The sequence below is a fragment of the Bos javanicus genome, chromosome 1, assembly GCF_032452875.1.
Source record: "Bos javanicus breed banteng chromosome 1, ARS-OSU_banteng_1.0, whole genome shotgun sequence".
Taxonomy (NCBI): domain Eukaryota; kingdom Metazoa; phylum Chordata; class Mammalia; order Artiodactyla; family Bovidae; genus Bos; species Bos javanicus.
Window position 1 is genome coordinate 130,244,605 of NC_083868.1, and position 18,981 is coordinate 130,263,585.

Below are 18,981 nucleotides of genomic sequence, written 5' to 3' on the forward strand. Positions count from 1 at the left end.
ATTAAAAGACACTTACTCCTTGGAAGGAAAGTTATGACCAACCTAGATAGCATATTCAAAAGCAGAGACATTACTTTGCCAACAAAGGTCCATCTAGTCAGGGCTATGGTTTTTCCTATGGTCATGTATGGATGTGAGAGTTGGACTGTGAAGAAGGCTGAGTGCCGAGGAATTGATGCTTTTGAAGTGTGGTGTTGGAGAAGACTGTTGAGAGTCCCTTGGACTGCAAGGAGATCCAACCAGTCCATTCTGAAGGAGATCAGCCCTGGGATTTCTTTGGAAGGAATGATGCTAAAGCTGAAACTCCAGTACTTTGGCCACCTCATGCTAAGGGTTGAATCATTGGAAAAGACTCTGATGCTGGGAGGGATTGGGGGCAGGAGGAGAAGGGGATGACAGAGGATGAGATGGCTGGATGGCATCACTGACTCAATGGACGTGAGAGTCTGAGTGAACTCTGGGAGTTGGTGATGGACAGGGAGGCCTGGCGTGCTGCGATTCCTGGGGTTGCAAAGAGTCGCACACGACTGAGCAACTGAACTGACCTGAACTGAAATTATATTAATAATTTCATTTCAGGTTTTTAAAATATTTGTAAATTATTTAAAAAGTTCTGAACATGAGGACCGAAAACCATTCTCTTAGGTAGTATTCAGCTTGAAGTACTTTGAAAACCTTGAGAACTGGTTTAATAAAAGTACTTTTATTAAAGTGACACACAAGTACAGTGTTATGCTGTAATTACATAGTGTCTGTTTATCTGGAATATTTACAAAGCGTGACAAGCATTCTAGCTCAGTTATTAGTAAATGATTAATATGAAAATATCAAGGTAGGAATTTATATACATGAATGTAACTTTTCACTAGGGTTCACCTTCAGTGTCTGCAGAGGTTTGATTCCAGGAGCCTCACAAGTACCAAAATCTGCCAATGTTCAAGGCCCTCATACTATATTCAATATTGTATGGTAAACCATAAAGGCAAAGCATATGTAAAAGAATGTGTGTGTATATATATATTTATATGTATAACTGAATCATTTTGTTGAATGGTAGAATTTTGCACAACACTATAAATCAACTATACTTCAATAAGATATATTTTTAGAATAAGAAATTGAAGGTAGGGGAATTGATTTTGGAGACTGGTGTGATGTTGCTTTAGTAAGCAAGGACCATGGTGAACTGTAAAGCTAAAGGATTAAACTTTATAATGCATTTTGAGATGGCAGGAAAAAATATTTCATCATTGCAATTTATAATATTTTGCCAGTTTTTAAATATTTAAGGCATTATGATTGTTAAATATAGCATATTCTGAAGTAAAATTCTACTTTCTTTTCCTTTATATTAAAAATAGTGGTTGTCAGTTGACACCAGTTTGGGAGTTCCCCAATCTAAATTTAATAGAAGATTCCATTTTATGGAATAAACAGTTCTATAGTCAAACATTAGTTGAAAATACATCATTTTTGGGAATGGCTGTAACATTATTGGAAGTGCGGCACAGAGGGAATACAGTATTTGGTAAGACCTATTTCATGTTTCTCTTCACACGACAGGCATTTATGGACTGGAGACAAGATGGTATTAAGCAATCGGAATTCTGTATGTTGGGACTTCCCAGATGGCCTGGTGGTTGAGAATCTACCTTGTAATGCACGACACCCAGGTTTGATTCCTGGTTGGGGAACTAAGATCTCACATGTGGTAGAGCAAATAAGCCCACAGGCCACAAGTTACTGAGCCCATGTGCTCTAGAGCCTGTGCTCCACAACAAGAGAAGCCTGTGTGCCTCAACAAAGAGCATATGTACTGCATGAAAGACCCAGGAAATACCTGCCCCCCCGGCCTGGTGAAAAAAGTTATATCTATTTGGAAACTGTTTTTGATATTCATTATACTAGGCACTGAAAGACCACACTGATGGCCACATCGTTCCTTTTTTCCTGTCAAGTATGATATAAATCACATTTTTAACAGGACTTCCCTGGCAGTTCACTGAGTAAGATACAGTGCTTCCACTGCAGGGGGAGCAGGTTCCATCCCTGCTCAGGGAAGTAAGTTTCTGTATGCTGTGCTTTGGGGCAAAGAAAAACCAAAAAATATCACATTTTTAATGATAAAATATAATTGGTCTAGTAGTGATTTCCATAGAATTTGAATTCATTAATTCATTCAGCCAGAAGTAAGTGTTTATTGAACTGGAAATAGCAAGAGACTGGGAAACTATCCCATAGCAATGAATTTTAGTATAGTGTACTCCTTTGTTGACATGTATATGCCCTGGTACTTGGGTGCACAGAGGAGTATTAGGGACAGATTCTAATTCACAGCCTAGAAGTGTGAGAGTTGGTCAGGATGACATGCTAGGGAGAGGAATGACAGATTTAAGGTAGAAGGCAGGAAAGAGTATGAGACATGGTGATAAGTGTCAGCAGGATTAAGGATAGTACGTGTGGGAGTGTTGAATGACAGATCTAGAAGGAAGGGAAGGCAGGGGCCCATGAATTCATTCCTATAATTCATTTTAGATATGACTTCATCATCAAGAAATACTTAAATCTACCATGGTGATTTTCCCTTTAATACCTGAGAAGTTTAGAATTTTGAATCTGGGGAGTTGATGCTGTTGGGTAGTGAGGTACGGTTTCTTTGAAAAGATTACTACTCTAGACTCCAGAGGCTCAGAAATCCTCATCATTTCTAGTTGCTGGTAAGGGTGAGGTTTCAGAGTTTTTATTTTTATAGTTTTTTGCTCTTATATTACTGTTGATATTCATCAGGTGATTTGGTTTCAATTGTGAGAATCTTGCCAAAAATCTATGCTAAAGCAACCAGGGGACTGTACAGGTTTATCTTGATTATAATTCTGATGTTTCATAAACCCATCTCAGTTTTAAATGCTAACTTGAGTTTGTCCTCTCAGTTTTTGTTGACAGCTCCTGACTCTCATATGTCTCCTGACTCTTGGTGTTCAGGAGACAGCTTTTTCCTATTTGTCTTTGCATGGTGTTATTTGAATATAAGCAAAGCATGGTCTTTAAAATTTGATGTAGAATGTTTTTATTATGCAGATGTTTCTTGAATATCTAATACTTGCAAAGTTGAGAAGCTCCTCTACTGAAAATAGTTTCTAAGGCTGTTCTGCAGTGATTTGCGTAAAGCATTTCCAGGATCAGTGTCTGTTAATGACATCTTGTAGTAACTTTGTGTGGTTTTGTTCTTGTCTATGAAAGTTATCAGTTTAAAATGACTAAATATAGTGATTTCACTATATGCTGTGGTGAGAGACAAGTCTTTTAAAAAGCTTGGCACAAGATTTCAAGGAGCTTACAGTCAGGTAATGTGGTTTAATATGGTGAAATGTCTCACACTTCCTGGTGCTTTAGCAGTTATTATGGTATATTATAGTATCGTAGCTCAGTCGGTGAAGAATATGCCTGCAATGCAGGAGACCCAGGTTCGATTCCTGAGTCAGGAAGATCTCCTGGAGAAGGAAACGACAACCCACTCAGTATTCTTACCTGGGGAATCCCTTGGACAGAGGAGCTTGGCAGGCCTGGAGAATCCCATAGACAGAGGAGCCTGGCAGGCTGCAGTCATTCCTTGGGGTCACTAAGGGTCAGACACGACTGAGCGACTTCACTTTCACTTTTCACTTTCATGCATTGGAGAAGGAAATGGCAACCCACTCCAGTGTTCTTGCTTGGAGAATCCCAGGGACGGAGGAGCCCGGTGGGCTGCCCTCTGTGGGGTCGCACAGAATCAGACAGGACTGAAATGACTTAGCAGCAGCAGCAGTTATTATGTAGAGTGTAGAGTTGGGCTCACTCTCCAGAGTTAGACCCAAGTTGATATCCCAAGACTGCTACTTTTTATCCATGAATGAGATCTCAAAGTATCTAAGTCTTAGGTACTTCCTTAAGGAGTAGTAATATTACCACAGGGTAGTAGTCAGGATAAGATATAGTAATGCATGTAAAGATTTTAGTAGATTCCTGATACATAGTAAGTACTTATCTTTAGTGTTATAAATTCCATTATCCCTTGAGCTTTTTAAAAAATTATTGTAGGAGTAGCAGCGTTTGGTCTTGAGTTCATTAAACAATTGCAAATGGCTACTATGTGTAATCACTTTTGGAGAAACAAAGTAGTTGAATATATATAACTCACAGCTCAAAAGAACTTTTGGTTTTTGAATAAAAATAAAAAATTGTAAGTAGCAGCAAACCTTGGGCCTATTATGGTTGGGCATTCTTTACTCAGTTTTCATAACCATGATATGATGTAGTTACTGTTGTTTTCATCATTTCACAGGTAAGGGAACTTAATTAGGAGGAAGATAATGTGATTTGCCCAAGACATCTTCATTAGTGAGTGATGGAGCCAGGTTTACAACTCAGGTGTTAGACTCTGAGAACACAATCTTTAATCATTGTCTGTTCTGTCTACAGAAATAAGGCTGGCATGTCTGAAAGATTCAAAACCTTTATCACAGTGGCAGTGTGCTGGACCTAGGCTATGAGGTGTAAGAGTTAAGGAGGGGTCAGTAATGACCAGGATGTTGAGGGGAGGCAGAAAGCTGTCATTGCAGTGTGTTAGCCACTCCATTTTAGCTCCTTCATTGTCACAGTGTTCCCAGGAGAAATACTTTAGTATGTTTTTTTTTAAAGCTATTGAAGTCTCAAGAAGTTTCATATCACATAACTGATAAATGGCGTAGGTGGAATTTAACAAAACCTTTTTGTTGTGAAAAATAGCAAACATACACAAAATCAGAGAAGTAGTGCAGTGTACTCCTCATGTCCCAACCTCAGTCAGTAACAATGTTTTGCCTCTCATTTTATCTATTTCTCTCATTTTTAAAAACGTGTTTATTGAGGTATGGGCTTCTCTGATGGCTCAGATGATAAAGAATCTGCCTGCACAATTCAGGAGACCCGGGTTCAATCCATGTGTCAGGAAGATCCTTTAGAGGAGGAAATTTGAACCCACTCCAGTATTCTTGCCTGGAGAATTCCATGGACAGAGGAGCCTGGTGAACTACAGTCCATGAGAGCACAGAGTTGGACATAGGACTAACACTTACTGAGGGATAATTGACTTAAACTACACATATTGAAAATGTGTAATTTGATATATTTTGACATATGTACATATCCCTGAAACCATCATCTGACAAGATAATGAACATATCCATTACTCCCAAGAGTTTCCTTGTGTTCCTTGGTAATCCTCTTCTTTTACCTCTTCCTGCTTCCTGCCACCTCGTGCAAATAGTTGACTCATTGGAAAAGACTCTGATGCTGGGAGGGATTGGGGGCAGGAGGAGAAGGGGACGACAGAGGATGAGATGGCTGGATGGCATCACCGACTTGATGGACATGAATTTGGGTGATCTCCGGGAGTTGGTGATGGACAGGGAGGCCTGGCGTGCTGCAATTCATGGGGTTGCAATGAATCGGACACGGCTGAGCCACTGAACTGAACTGAACTGATACCTTCATATCATTTAGGTGTATATTTAGAAGTGGGATGACTGGATCATATGGTAAATATATGTTAAGAAACTGCCAAACTATTTTCCAAAGTAGCTCTGTTGTTTAACATTCCCATCAGCAGTGTAGAAAGTTCCAGCTCCTCTCCCTGTCTGCACTTGGTGTGGTTGGTGTTTTTAATTTTACCCTGTAAGAGGTGTGTATCGCATTGTAATTTTAGTTTATATAACTAATGTTATTAAGCCTTTTTGCCATCTCCTTTGATAGTTTCTGTTCAAATCTTTTGCCAATTCAAGTAAGCTGAGTTTTTTTCTTATGATTGTATATGGAGAGTTCTTTATGTATTCTGGATACCAGATCTTTATATGGTTTGCAAGCATTGTCTCCCTTCTGTGGCTCATCTTTTTATATTATAAACAGTATCATACTTATGGGCAGAAGGTTTTAGTTTTGGTGGTGTGCATTTTATCAGTTTTTTATTTTGTGAATTGCCTATGGTGTCATATTTAAGAACTGTTTGCCTAATCCAAGAGCACAATATTTTCTCTATGCTTTCTTCTAGAGGTTTTACCGTTTCAGTTTTTACATAACTATAACCCATTATTAGTGGTATGAGGTATGAATTGAGCTTCATTTTCTTAGCTTATGGATGTCTAGGTATTCCAAACTAGAATAACTAGTTGAAGCACCATTTGTTCAAGTGACTGTCCTTTTTCTCATGAAATTACCTTTATGTCTTTGTTGAAATCAGCTACCCTTTCACTTTTTAAAAAATGGACTAACCTAAAGCACATGCCAAGGATAATTTCATTTTATCCCGATGTATATTTATTATGCATCTGACTGATAAAGACTGATTTTTAGAAACATAACAAACATTCTATTATTATACCTCACACAATGAAGTTTCTTTAAAATCCTCTAATATTTAATTCATATTTTAATTTCCCAGATTGTTTCAAAGCAGGCTTTAAAGTTGACCAGTAAAGGGCCTTTCTCTATTATTATTGTCTCATATTTGATGTGTTTCAATCCACGGATGTCATTATTGTTTTTGATGCCCCAAATGCTTTAAATTGGCTCTTGTCTCTTTTGACACAAGATTTGGATTTTTTGAATAAATGAGATTTGAGACTTTTTTTTTCTTTTTTAACTTTATTGCCCATGTTCTTCTTAGGATTATTGTTGTGCTTTCTTGAAGAAAGCTCTTAAAACAGATGAGACTTAAATGGCCCACTTGGAGGGTGCATTTGTTGGAAAACTGGTTTGGTAAGGGGAGTGTCAACATATCTGTGAACACAAGTCTAGCAGCATGAGGCAAAACTTGTGGCATAAGAGCCTGGACTGTGAAATTGTTGGAGAAGCAAAGGAAAACAGGCCAGAGTCATAGGGCAAAAGGCCTTACCAGCTGGTTTGTGGGATTTGATTTTTTTAATACTTTGATGATGGGTCATGGATCGAAGTTCATGACATTTCTTTCTCACATCGATTGATAGAAAATTATTTTTGAAAGAAAGCTCTCTTGATTCCCACTTTTCATGGAGTTTGCCAGGAAAAACTTGGCTGAAGAATCCAATATCAATCCTCTAGGATTCTCTGGAGAGAATCCTGTGTTGAGTGGTCATTAACTGAATTTCTCAGAACCCTGTGCTTCTTAAACCTTTCATCTTTTACATGTCATATAGTTATGTTGAATTTGAGTCAGTATGGTGTATATACATAATTCATGTAGTGATATCCAAAAGTATTTTAAGTAATGTGGCTGAGTCTTGCTTAATTTAATTGGCCTCCTGTTACAATGTTGGCTGTTGTGAAATCCAAGGACTAATTATGGATTGGTGGGCTTCATCAGGTTTTAGTATAAAATCTGGCTTATTAATTCACTGAGTTTTACCTACTGATTTCTAGAGCCCCGTGGTTATGAATGTGCTTCTACTTCATGATGCCTCCTGCTATGGCAGACGTCCTTGACATCTGGGCAGTGGACTCACAGATAGCGTCTGATGGCTCCATACCCGTGGATTTTCTTTTGCCCACTGGGATTTATATCCAGTTGGAGGTGCCTCGTGAAGCTACCATTTCCTGTATTAAGCAGGTATGTTACTAGGTGAGCTTTCTATAAACCTAGCTTACTTACTTTATTACTTGGAGGATATATTCCTCCATTTTAGAATGGTATTAATGTAAATCATATGGCGAATTTAAGAGAAGTTTATAAGTTACTATATTTTACAGATTTCAATTCATATTTTGTCTTGGATCTTCTTTTTGGTTTGTATGTGTATAGACACACACACACACACACACACACACACACACACACACACACACACGGCTTCCCTGATAGCTCAGTTGGTAAAAAATCCAATGTAGGAGACCCTGGTTTGATTCCTGGGTTGGGAACATCCACTGGAGAAGGGATAGGCTACCCACTCCAGTATTCTTGGGCTTTCTTTGTGGCTTAGTGAGTAAAGAATCCACCTGCAATGCGGAAGGGTTCAATCCCTAGGTTGGAAAGATTGCTTGGAGAAGGGAAAGGCTTCACACTCCAGTATTCTGGCCTAGAGAATTCCATGGACAGTATAGTCCATGGGGTCTCAAAGAGTCGGACACAGCTGAGCCAGTTTCAATTTCGTGTGTGTGTGTGTGTGTGTATGTGTATGTGTGTGTATGTATATATATATACACACATATTCATTCTCACTCCTACTCACTTTTAATTAAAAAAAAATTCATGTGTGATACCTGAATTAAGACACACTAACTTATGTCAGCTAGTTTGAAAGATTTGTTCAGGTTATCAAAAGGAATTTGACATTGTCAGAGAAACTTTTAAGGTAAGGTCTTTGTACTTACTGTCTTTGAATTTGTCACTTTTTTTTTTTTTTTTAAATAAATATGACGTGATTCATCGTTTCTTTTCTCCTTTTCCTTCCCTTTCTGTTCCCCTTCTTCTGTCCCCATCCTCACTAGTTTTCATGGTCACTCTGGGGGAAGAAAAGGTTTTCTGCTGTTTACTAGATTCTGCCTCCCCACCCCCATAATGAATGGTATGTCCTCACTTGAAAGCAAATTCTTTCATATAACAAGGCTTGCCTGTTTGTTGGCTGATTTTTTTCAAGTGAACTGATGAGTGCTGTTTGATTTGTAAAGACTGTGACTTATAAATGAAATTATTTTTCTAGAACCCAATATGGAACCCCAGTATAGGATTGTGATCTTTTTAAGAAAAAAATATTTATGACAGAGTGCTAGAGTTGGAACAGCCTCTCAACTGTTTTCCAAGCTTCTTCACTGGGGAGCCATAAAAATTCTAGAACTGTATGATCCCTGAAGTGAAAAAAAAAATTAAAAATTGTTTTAGGCACCTTACAGGTACAGAGAGTACATTTATTTTCTAGTCACCAGTGACAGGTACGGATGACTGTGGCTATAGCTGAAGCTTAATTAACTATTGAAACCCATTTTAAAAAATTTTAAAAATGTATTGTTGTAAAATAAAATTCATCAGAGTCATTTTTAGGCACATAATTTCTTGGTATTAAGTATATTCACAGTGTTGTCCAATCCATTACCACTCTCCATTTCTAACACTTCTCATCATCCTAAACACAGACTGTGTACTTACTAAATAATAAACTTCTGCTCCCCTAACCCCTGGTAATCTCCATTGTAGTATTTATTCTAGCTACCTTGTGTAAGTAGAATCACACAACAGTCAGCCTGTGTCTTGCTTTTTTCACTTAGCCATAGTATTTTTCATTTCATTCATGTTGTCATATGTATTCAAATTTCTTTCCTTTTTAAGACTGAATATCATTGTTTTGTATGGATGTACCACATTTTGTTTATTCATTCATCTTTTGTTGGACATTTTTGGTTATAATCAACTTTTAGCTGTTGAGAATAATGCTGTTCTGAACATTGATGTTTAAGTTTCAATGTGAATCCTTGTTCTCCATGTGTTGGATCATATGGTAATTCTGTTTTAACTTTTTAAGAAACTGCCAAACTTTTTTTTATAGTGGCTGTACCATTTTACATTCCCATCAGCAATGCTCAAGGGTTCCAGTTTCTCAAAATGCTGGCCAGAACTTGTTATTTTCCTTTTTTACAAAATAATAACCATTCTTCTGGTTGTGAAGTGGTACCTCATTTTTATTTTTATTTGCATTTCCCTGATGGCTAATAATGTCACGTTCTCTTCATGTTCTTGTGGACTTTTGTTTAGAATTTTTTGTTCAAGACCATTGCCCATTTTCCAATTCAGTTGTTTTTTTTGTTGTTGTCATAAGAGTTCTTTATGTATTCTGGATGGTAATCTCTTATGAAATATATATTTGAAAATATTTTCTCTATTCTGTGGGTTGCCTTTCTACTCTCAAAATAGTGTCCTTTGATACAGAAAAGTTTTAAATTTTGATGAAATCCAATTTACCTATTTTTTCTTTCTTTCTTTTTTGCCTAGCATTGATTTTTTCTGTTTTATGTAACTGAATTTGAGGTTTGGCCATGATTTTCATTTTTCAGCTGTAGGCTTTTGTCCTGGTTGCAATTAAAATATGTAATCCACCTTGTATTTGCATAGTGACCTTTTTTATAGGATCTCATTTAGGAGAATTCAGGGGAGATGATGAGAGATTGATTGTGCTTGTCCTGACAGGGCAATCCTAGTTAATGGAGATAACTCTGGTGAATAGAAAAGAATTCAGGACAGAAACAATGTAAATTTTGTGTGAAGGTGATAGATGATACATACTTTAAATGTTCTTTTTTTATTAGAAGTTACTTATGTTTACAAGAATGCTAAATATGAAAGTCTTCATTGATTCTTGCTCTTCATAGATACTTACTTTTAATACTTTCGTTTTTATAAGTGTATTTTTAAAATTATACCATTCTGTTATTTTACAAGAGGGGGTTAATACTATTTGTATTCTCTTCCAATTTGCTGTTTTAAAAGAAGCCAACTGTGATATACCTTGTACACTTTATGCATTACCATGTTTGTCTATCTTATTTTCATAGTTCTGTAATATTCTGTAATTCATTTAACCAAACCCGTATTGCTAAACATTTGGCTTGTCCTCAATTTCTGAGTTTTCCAACAAGTGCTACAGTGAGCATCTTTGTAGACATGTCTTTGTACATTTGAGCAAGTATTTCCATTTCATAAAATGTCTTATTGGTTTTTTCTGCAGATGTTATGGAAACAAGTTACCAATTACCCAATGTTTAACCTCCTTATGGAAATCGACTCCTATATGTTTGCATGTGTGAATCAAACTGCTGTATATGAGGAACTCGAAGATGAAACAAGAAGACTCTGTGATGTCAGACCTTTTCTTCCAGTTCTCAAATTAGTGACAAGAAGTTGTGACCCAGGGGAAAAATTAGACTCAAAAATTGGAGTCCTTATAGGAAGAGGTAATTTAAACAATTCTTAGTATGAATTTAACATTTGTTGCCAGATATATCTATAAACATGTAGTAAGTGCGCTCTATAACATTGCTTTGCAAGGAGTGGTCTATGGTGTCTATGTTACCAGTTTTAGATAAAGTAAAAACAGAAATCAAAAATAAATCTTTAGAAACTTCTCTAACAATGTGATATTGCCATAACAAGGGCTTATTAATTTTTTATCTTTTTCTTTTCCAGTGACGTATTTTTTTAATTTATTTTATTGAAGTATAGTTGATTTACAATGTTGCATTAATTTCTGCTATACAAAGAATGATTCAGTTTTATATACACACATATATAATACATACATTCATTTGCATATTCTTTTCCATTATGATTTATCATAGGATATTTTATATAGTTCCCTGTGCTACACAGTAAGTAGGCTCTGTTGTGTATTCATTCTGTATATAATAGTTTGCATTTGCTAACCCCAACCTTCCAATTCACCTGTCCTCCACCCCCATCCTCCTTGGCAACCATAAGTGTCTTCTCTATGAATCTATTTCTTTTTTGTGTATAAGTTCATTTGTGTAAAATTTTAGATTCCACATATAAATGATAACATATGGTATTTGTCTTTTTCTTTCTACTTCACTTAGTATGATAGCCTTTAGGTCCATCCATGTTCTTGCAAATGGCATTATTCTTTTTTATGGCTGAGTGTTCCACTGTGTATATATACCTAATTTTCTTTATCCATTTATTGTTGATGGGCATTTAGGCTGTTTCTATGTGAATAGTGCTGCTCTGAATACATAGGGAACCATCTATACTTTTGAATTACAGCTTTGTCTGGGTACATGCCCAGGTGTGGGATTGCTGCATCATGTGGCAACTCTGTTTTTATTGTTCTGAGGAACGTCTATACTATTTTTTTCACGGTAGCTACACCACTTTACATTGCCGCCAACAATGTAGGAGGGGTCCATTTTCTCCACATCTTCTCCAGCATTTATTATTTGTAGACTTCTTAATGAAGCCCATTCTGACTGGTGTGAGGTGATACCTCATTGTACTTTTCATTTGTTTTTCTCTAATAATTAGAGATGTTGAGCATCTTTTCATGTGCCTTTGGCCATCTATATGTCTTTGACTTCTTTTTATTTTATAAAAGTATTGGTTTTTGTCAGATTGGAAATCAAAAAGTTGTTCCTTTGCCTCAGTTAGTTTGAGAAGCCCTTTTCTAAGAGATGCATCCTCAGTTTCTTGTGAACTACCCCTGAAGTATGAACGTAATTTATACACAACTCTCTGTGATAATCGAGACTTTAAGGTAATTGATAAGTTTCCATAAATTTGACTTCATAAGTAAAATTCTCTTTTAAGTAGAAGTTATTTTTATAGCAAGTCAGGTCCATATTCTTTGCATATTAATTCCAGGGAAAATTGTGAATAACACAATTAATGTGGCGCAGTCACTCTTGCTTTAGTAATCTTAGGTGTTTACTGGACCAGTGGTATTCTGCCTTAGACAAGATATTAACTTGAATTACATACTACCAGGGATTACTGAGGTAATTTTGTTGGATAATCCAATTTGTTGGATCTGGATTGGCTACCTATATTGATCAAATTCAGGGTTAGTTCAATTTAGTCGCTCAGTCGTGTCCAACTCTTTGCAACCTCATGGACTGCAGCACGCCAGGCCTCCCTGTCCATCACTAACTCCCGGAGTTCACCCAAACTCATGTGCATCGAGTTGGTGATGCCATCCAGCCATCTCATCCTTTGTCGTCCCCTTCTCCTCCTGCCCCCAATCCCTCCCAGCTTCAGGGTCTTTTCCAGTGAGTCAGCTGTTCGCATGAGGTGGCCAAAGTGTTGGAGTTTCAGCTTTAGCATCAGTCCTTCCAGTGAACACCCAGGACTGGTCTCCTTTAGGATGGGTTGGTTGGATCTCCTTGCAGTCCAAGGGATTCTCAAGAGTCTTCTCCAACACCACACTTGAAAAGCATCAATTCTTCAGCGCTCAGCATTCTTCACAGTCCAACTCTCACATCCATACATGACCACTGGAAAAACCATAGCCTTGACTAGACGGACCTTTGTTGGCAAAGTAATGTCTCTGCTTTTCAATATGCTATCTAGGTTGGTCATAACTTTCCTTCCAAGGAGTAAGCGTCTTTTAATTTCATGGCTGCAGTCACCATCTGCAGTGATTTTGGAGCCCCCCAAAATAAAGTCTGACACTGTTTCCACTGTTTCCCTATCTATTTCCCATGAAGTGATGGGACCAGATGCCGTGATCTTAGTCCAAATTCAGGATACTATAGTACAATTCTCTGTAAGATACTTTTCTTTGATCTCACCCTGTAGTTAAAATTCTAATGATTACATTGGGGGACTAAATTCTCTGAGTGCTTAGAACAGAAGCTTATTGATTTATGTGTGACACTCTGGTATTTAAAAACATTCGATTATTTCAGATGATAACTAGTTTGCTTTGGCAGTAACTTTTTTCCCCATTAAGTAGCTTTGTAATTGTATACCTTACAGATCTTTTAAAAATATATTAATAGCTTCAGTAGAAAGCATTCCTATTTTCTAGAGCTTCAAAGATTTTTTAAAAACTGCAGTCTCCATTAGTAGAAGTTTTTCCTTTGTTTGAGTTGAAGAGTATGTATAAAAGTAGAAAGAATAAAAAAATCACTTACCGTCTTATCCAGAATAGGAATATCCCCTGATAATATTTTGATACAGTTATTTTTAAGGGTTTTATAGTTGTTTATGAAACTACTGTTTTTCTGTATTTTTCTGCTGATTTTTAGACAAGCTGAAATATTTGATAATTCGAAAGGTTCACGACACAGATAGACTTAACATTTATCAGTTAACGTATAGGTGTCTTTTTGAGACTAACCATCTTTTCAAAACTTAGATCATTGTGTTCTCTTTGGATTTTGATCTCCAAAGCATATGGATTCATGAGCCACCATTATGTTGATCTATGCTTGTCAGATTTACCGTATAAAAATACAGGAGTTTCATGTTATACTCTTACTGCTAAAAAGTCATTCACTATCTAAAATTCAAATATAATGGACATAGTTTTTTTTTTTAATTTTAAAATTCTAACTTTAGCACAGGGATCTAATATATATTAGAATTGAATTTTTCTTTCTTTAAACAATGCACCATATTTTATCTGGTATAAAGCGTATTGTACAAAGGTTTTATTCAGTGTGTTCTGCAACTTGAATGACTAAGAAAATGTCAGGAGTGTTTTATTGCAATTAGTAGTTTATAAGCTTTTAAAATTTATAAATTTTATATACTTTAGATCCTCAGTAGTTTAGGATAGCTAGCATTATGATCGTATACACAAATTCAAATACTAACGTTCATTTATGAAGTTGAGTAAGTCTGTTTTGATGTTTTAGAGTGAATTTCCACATTAAATACCCAATAAGTCAAGTTTTGCAGTTGCTGATTTGTATGTGATGACTACAGCCAGGACTTGGTGAGGTCATGCCTCCTGGGAAAACAATAAACAATTATTTCAGTTTAACTTGAGGAACAAGAGTTTGCTGCCTCCTCCTCCTCAAAGAAAAGAATAGACCCTTTACAGACATAACTGCCCTGACGGGTCTAAAAATACCTTTTCCTGAAAAATGATATGACTAATCATTTTATTTTCTCTGTATTCTAAATAATTATTTATAGCATTGCTGCTGGGGCTGCTCTGATTATTCTCTGTAGTGAAGGTACTTGTCATTCTTTCCTTAATTTCTTCAAACACCCAGCAGTAAATCTTGATCAGAGAATTTTGTCAGCATTCTGATAAAAGTATTTGAACACTTCCTTTTTCCCCTTAATATTCCTTAAAATGATGGAAATATATAGTCCAAGGATTTTAAAGGTATCTGTAGTATGTAGAAATTGTTCATTCAATACTTTTTAATATAAAAAATTCTATTTGATTGTAAACTATACAGTACTCTTAAGATTTAAGCTTTGCTATCAAATTTTCATACACAAGACACATAGGGAATTAACTAGGTTTGAAATTACTCAGCCTAACTTATTTTTGTCAAAGATTCTATTTTTAAGAAATCTTTGTAGGAGTTCCCAAATTCAGGCTTCTACAGTTTCTTCTTTTTTAAAAAAAGTTTAGTAGAGCATAGTTGATTTATAATGTTGTGTTAGTTTCAGGTGTACAGTAAAGTGACTCAATTATACATCCACATATAGCCACTCTGTTTTAGATTCTTTTCCCATATAGGTCATTACACATTACTGAGTAGTGTTTCCTGTGTTATATAGCAGGTTCTAGTTACTTATATATTTTATATGTAGCAGTGTGTATATGTCAATCTTAACCTCTCAATTCCTACCCCCCTGCCCATCCCCTGGTGACCATTACCATAAACTTGTTTTCTACATCTCTAATTTTATTCCTTTACATACAGCTGTCTAGTTTTCCCACTTATTAAAGAGTCTGTCTTTTCTCCATTGAATATTCTCATCTCCTTTGTCATAGATTAGGTGACCAGTCATCAATTTCTTAAAATACGAATTCTCAGAGATTGGGATTTAGTGAGTCTGAAATAAATGAAAGAAATGTGAACTTTTCAGTTGACTCTCATTATAGTTTTATGAAAACAGTCCCGCATTTGTAATAATGAAAAAAATGACCAAAATGATAGCAGTTGCAATTCAGCAGTTTATTTTCAGTGTTTTTACTTGAGAACCATAGCAGTGAACTTAGGTGATGTGGTCTTTCCTGCTCTGAGTCAAGGAGGGTCACTTCTCTCAGCTAGGTAAGACAGGAAGATCCTCTTAACCTGAGATTTCAGTGCTCATTAGGAGTTGAGCAGGTGAATGGGGTTAGAAGAAGGAAAAGCAAATGAGAATGGCATATGTGAAAGATAGTCTATTCAAGGAATAAAAGAAATTGACTATGATTTGTTGACGGGGACAGCCAGGATAAGCAGGAAGTTCGGAAAGGCAACCAGCTTCAGAGTATGCAGGCCTATCCAAGTCATATAAAAAGTAGAGAACTCATAAGAGCAGTTGGGAAGCTATTTGAAGGGAGTTAAATAGGGGCATTACAGCATTACATTTTCAGTTTAGAAAAATTATTCACATTGGGGAATGGAAATGGATTGTGAGAAGATCTGACGAAAATCAAATGATCTACCCTTTATCTACTAAAAAAAATGTCAAATCTACTTTATAAATGTCTCTACCTACTTCTTGTACATCCTGTAGCCATTAACTTAAATTATGGTTCCTTCATATCTGATTTAGAGTAATTTGTTTTATTCCAGATCTAAAGTATCCACAAAATTACATTTTACCCTCAGGATTTTACCTTTGTTGTATTATGCAACTTAAAACATTTTTTATATTTAATATCACAAATCAGTGCTAATATTTTAAAAATGATAACTTTTAATGTAAGTAGACAATGCTGATAAGTCTGCTATCGAGGTAATACTCATTGACATATGTATATTCAAATGATACAATATTTTTTTAAATATAATATTGGTTGTGTCTTGTGGAATCAAAAGTAACAACTTGCTTTACTGTGCTTCCCTCTCCAAAACTATAAAATGCTATTAATATTATCTCAAGTTTCTTTCCAAGGCAAAAATGTGTACAAATTCTATATTCTTTCTTTTGAATTTGCATAAAAGGAATCTTGTGAGACCCATTTTGTCCCTGCTTTGTAAATTTAATATATCTGTGACCTTTCCCCCGAATAACAGAGAACATTTTATTCATTTTATCACTTGTACCATTCTGGCATGCTGTATGGGTATCAGTTCAGTTCAGTTCAGTTGCTCATTCATGTCCGACTCTTTGCGACCCCATGAGTCGCAGCACGCCAGGCCTCCCTGTCCATCACCATCTCCCAGAGTTCATTCAAACTCACGTCCATCGAGTCGGTTATGCCATCCAGCCATCTCATCCTCTGTCGTCCCCTTCTCCTCCTGCCCCCAATCCCTCCCAGCATCAGAGTCTTTTCCAGTGAGTCAATTCGTCGCATGAGGTGGCCAAAATACTGGAGTTTCAGCATTAGCATCATTCCTTCCAAAGAACACCCAGGACTGATCTCCTTTAGGATGGGCTGGTTGGATCACCTTGTAGTCCAAGGGACTCTGAAGAGTCTTCTCCAACACCACAGGTCAAAAGCATCAATTCTTCGGCGCTCAGCTTTTTTCACAGTCCAACTTTCGCATCCATACATGACCACTGGAAAAACCATAGCCTTGACAAGACGGACCTTTGTTGGCAAAGTAACGTCTCTGCTTTTCAATATGCTGTCTAGGTTGGTCATAACTTTTCTTCCAAGGAGTAAGCGTCTTTTAATTTCATGGCTGCAGTCTCCATCTGCAGTGATTTTGGAGCCCCCAAAAATAAAGTCTGACACTGTTTCCCCATCTATTTCCCATGAAGTGAAGGGACTAGATGCCATGATCTTTGTTTTCTGAATGTTAGGTTTAAGCCAACTTTTTCACTCTCCTCTTTTACTTTCACCAAGAGGCTTTTTAGTTCCTCTTCACTTTCTGCTATAAGGGTGGTGTCATCTGAATATCTGAGGTTATTGATATTTCTCCCGGCAGACTTGATTCCAGCTTGTGCTTCTTCCAGCCCAGTGTTTCTCATGATGTACTCTGCATATAAGTTAAATAAGCAGGGTGACAATATACAGCCTTGACACACTCCTTTTCCTATTTGGAACCAATCTCTTGTTCCATGTCCAGTTCTAACTGTTGCTTCCTGATCTGCATACAGGTTTCTCAAGAAGCAGGTCAGGTGGTCTGGTAACTTTTTAAACCACGTCTTAATGATTATCTTTAGGTTATTTCCAATTTTTTATTTATAATAAAGAAAGCAACAGTGAACATTCTTGTACTTCTATCATGTTATTTGTACAGTTATTTCCTTCAGTTCAGTTCAGTTGCTCAGTCATGTCCAACTCTTGGCTACCCCGTGGACTGCAGCACACCAGGCTTCCCTGTCCATCACCAAGTTCCAGAGCTTGCTCAAACTCATGTCCATCAAGTTGGTGATGCCATCCAACCATCTCATTCTCTGTCATCCCCTTCTCCTCCCACCTTCAATCTTTCCCAGCATCAGGGTCTTTTCAAGTGAGTCAGCTCTTCACATAAGGTGGCCAGAGTATTGGAGTTTCAACTTCAGCGTCAGTCCTTCCAATGAATATTTAGGATTGATTTCCTTTAGGATGGACGGGTAGGATCTCCTTGCAGTCCAAGTGACTCTCAAGAGTCTTCTCCAACACCACAGTTCAAAAGCATCAATTCTTCGACGCTTAGCTTTCTTTAAAGTCCAACTCTCACATCCATACATGACTACTGGAAAAACCATACATGACTATGGAAAAATTATTTCCATAGGTGTGTGGAAAGTAACCACTCAAATTTGAGAATATAATGTTTAATCACAGTTTGCCAAAATAAAGAAACTTTGTGTTTGGCAGTAACTCAAAGTCAGGCAGTGGAGTCATTAAGTTTCATTCTGGAGAAAGTGGTTGACTTTCTTTTTTGCCTGATTAGAAGTTGTTGGCAGGCGGAAGCTGGAGGTAGGCCCAGAAGAAGCTGGGCATCTTCCGTGATTGGTTTTGGGAGCATATTTGACTTTCAGTGGTTTGTCCTAAGTCTCCTGTTGGAATTCCAGGGTCAGAATGTGTGTTTGTATGTGTGTAATTTTTAATAAATTATTAAATATGCTAATTTCTTTTCTAACCCTTACAGCTCAAGGTTTTATCAAAGTGTTTGCCATTCTGATGTAAAAATTAATGTACATATAAAAATGTGTACATGTTCAATTTATTTTAAATTTCTAGAATTATTTATTAGAATAAGTATAAGCTTATGAAAAAGCTGTTATATGTCACTTCATGGCAGAAGTGAATCATAATTAAGTACAACAAAGAATAATTTCATATTTATGAGATTTTTGACTAATTGATATGTACTGTAACCATTGTTGGAAAATCACAGTAAACTAAAAGTTTATAAAATTTAAGTTTACTGAGTTTTCAA

The 18,981-nt window shown here is 36.6% G+C and overlaps 1 protein-coding gene across 3 annotated transcripts in view; it reads left to right on the plus strand.

Annotated features, from left to right (window-relative positions):
• The window catches only part of PIK3CB (phosphatidylinositol-4,5-bisphosphate 3-kinase catalytic subunit beta), a 179,840-nt gene that overhangs the window by 70,184 nt on the left and 90,675 nt on the right, over positions 1–18,981 (plus strand). For all 3 annotated transcript variants that reach the window (XM_061420465.1, XM_061420458.1, XM_061420451.1), the window contains exons 3-4: positions 7,411–7,597; positions 10,704–10,929. In XM_061420465.1, coding sequence (XP_061276449.1) covers positions 7,427–7,597; positions 10,704–10,929 — 397 coding nt within the window. In that variant the 5' untranslated portion in view covers positions 7,411–7,426. The remainder of the gene's footprint in view (positions 1–7,410; positions 7,598–10,703; positions 10,930–18,981) is intronic.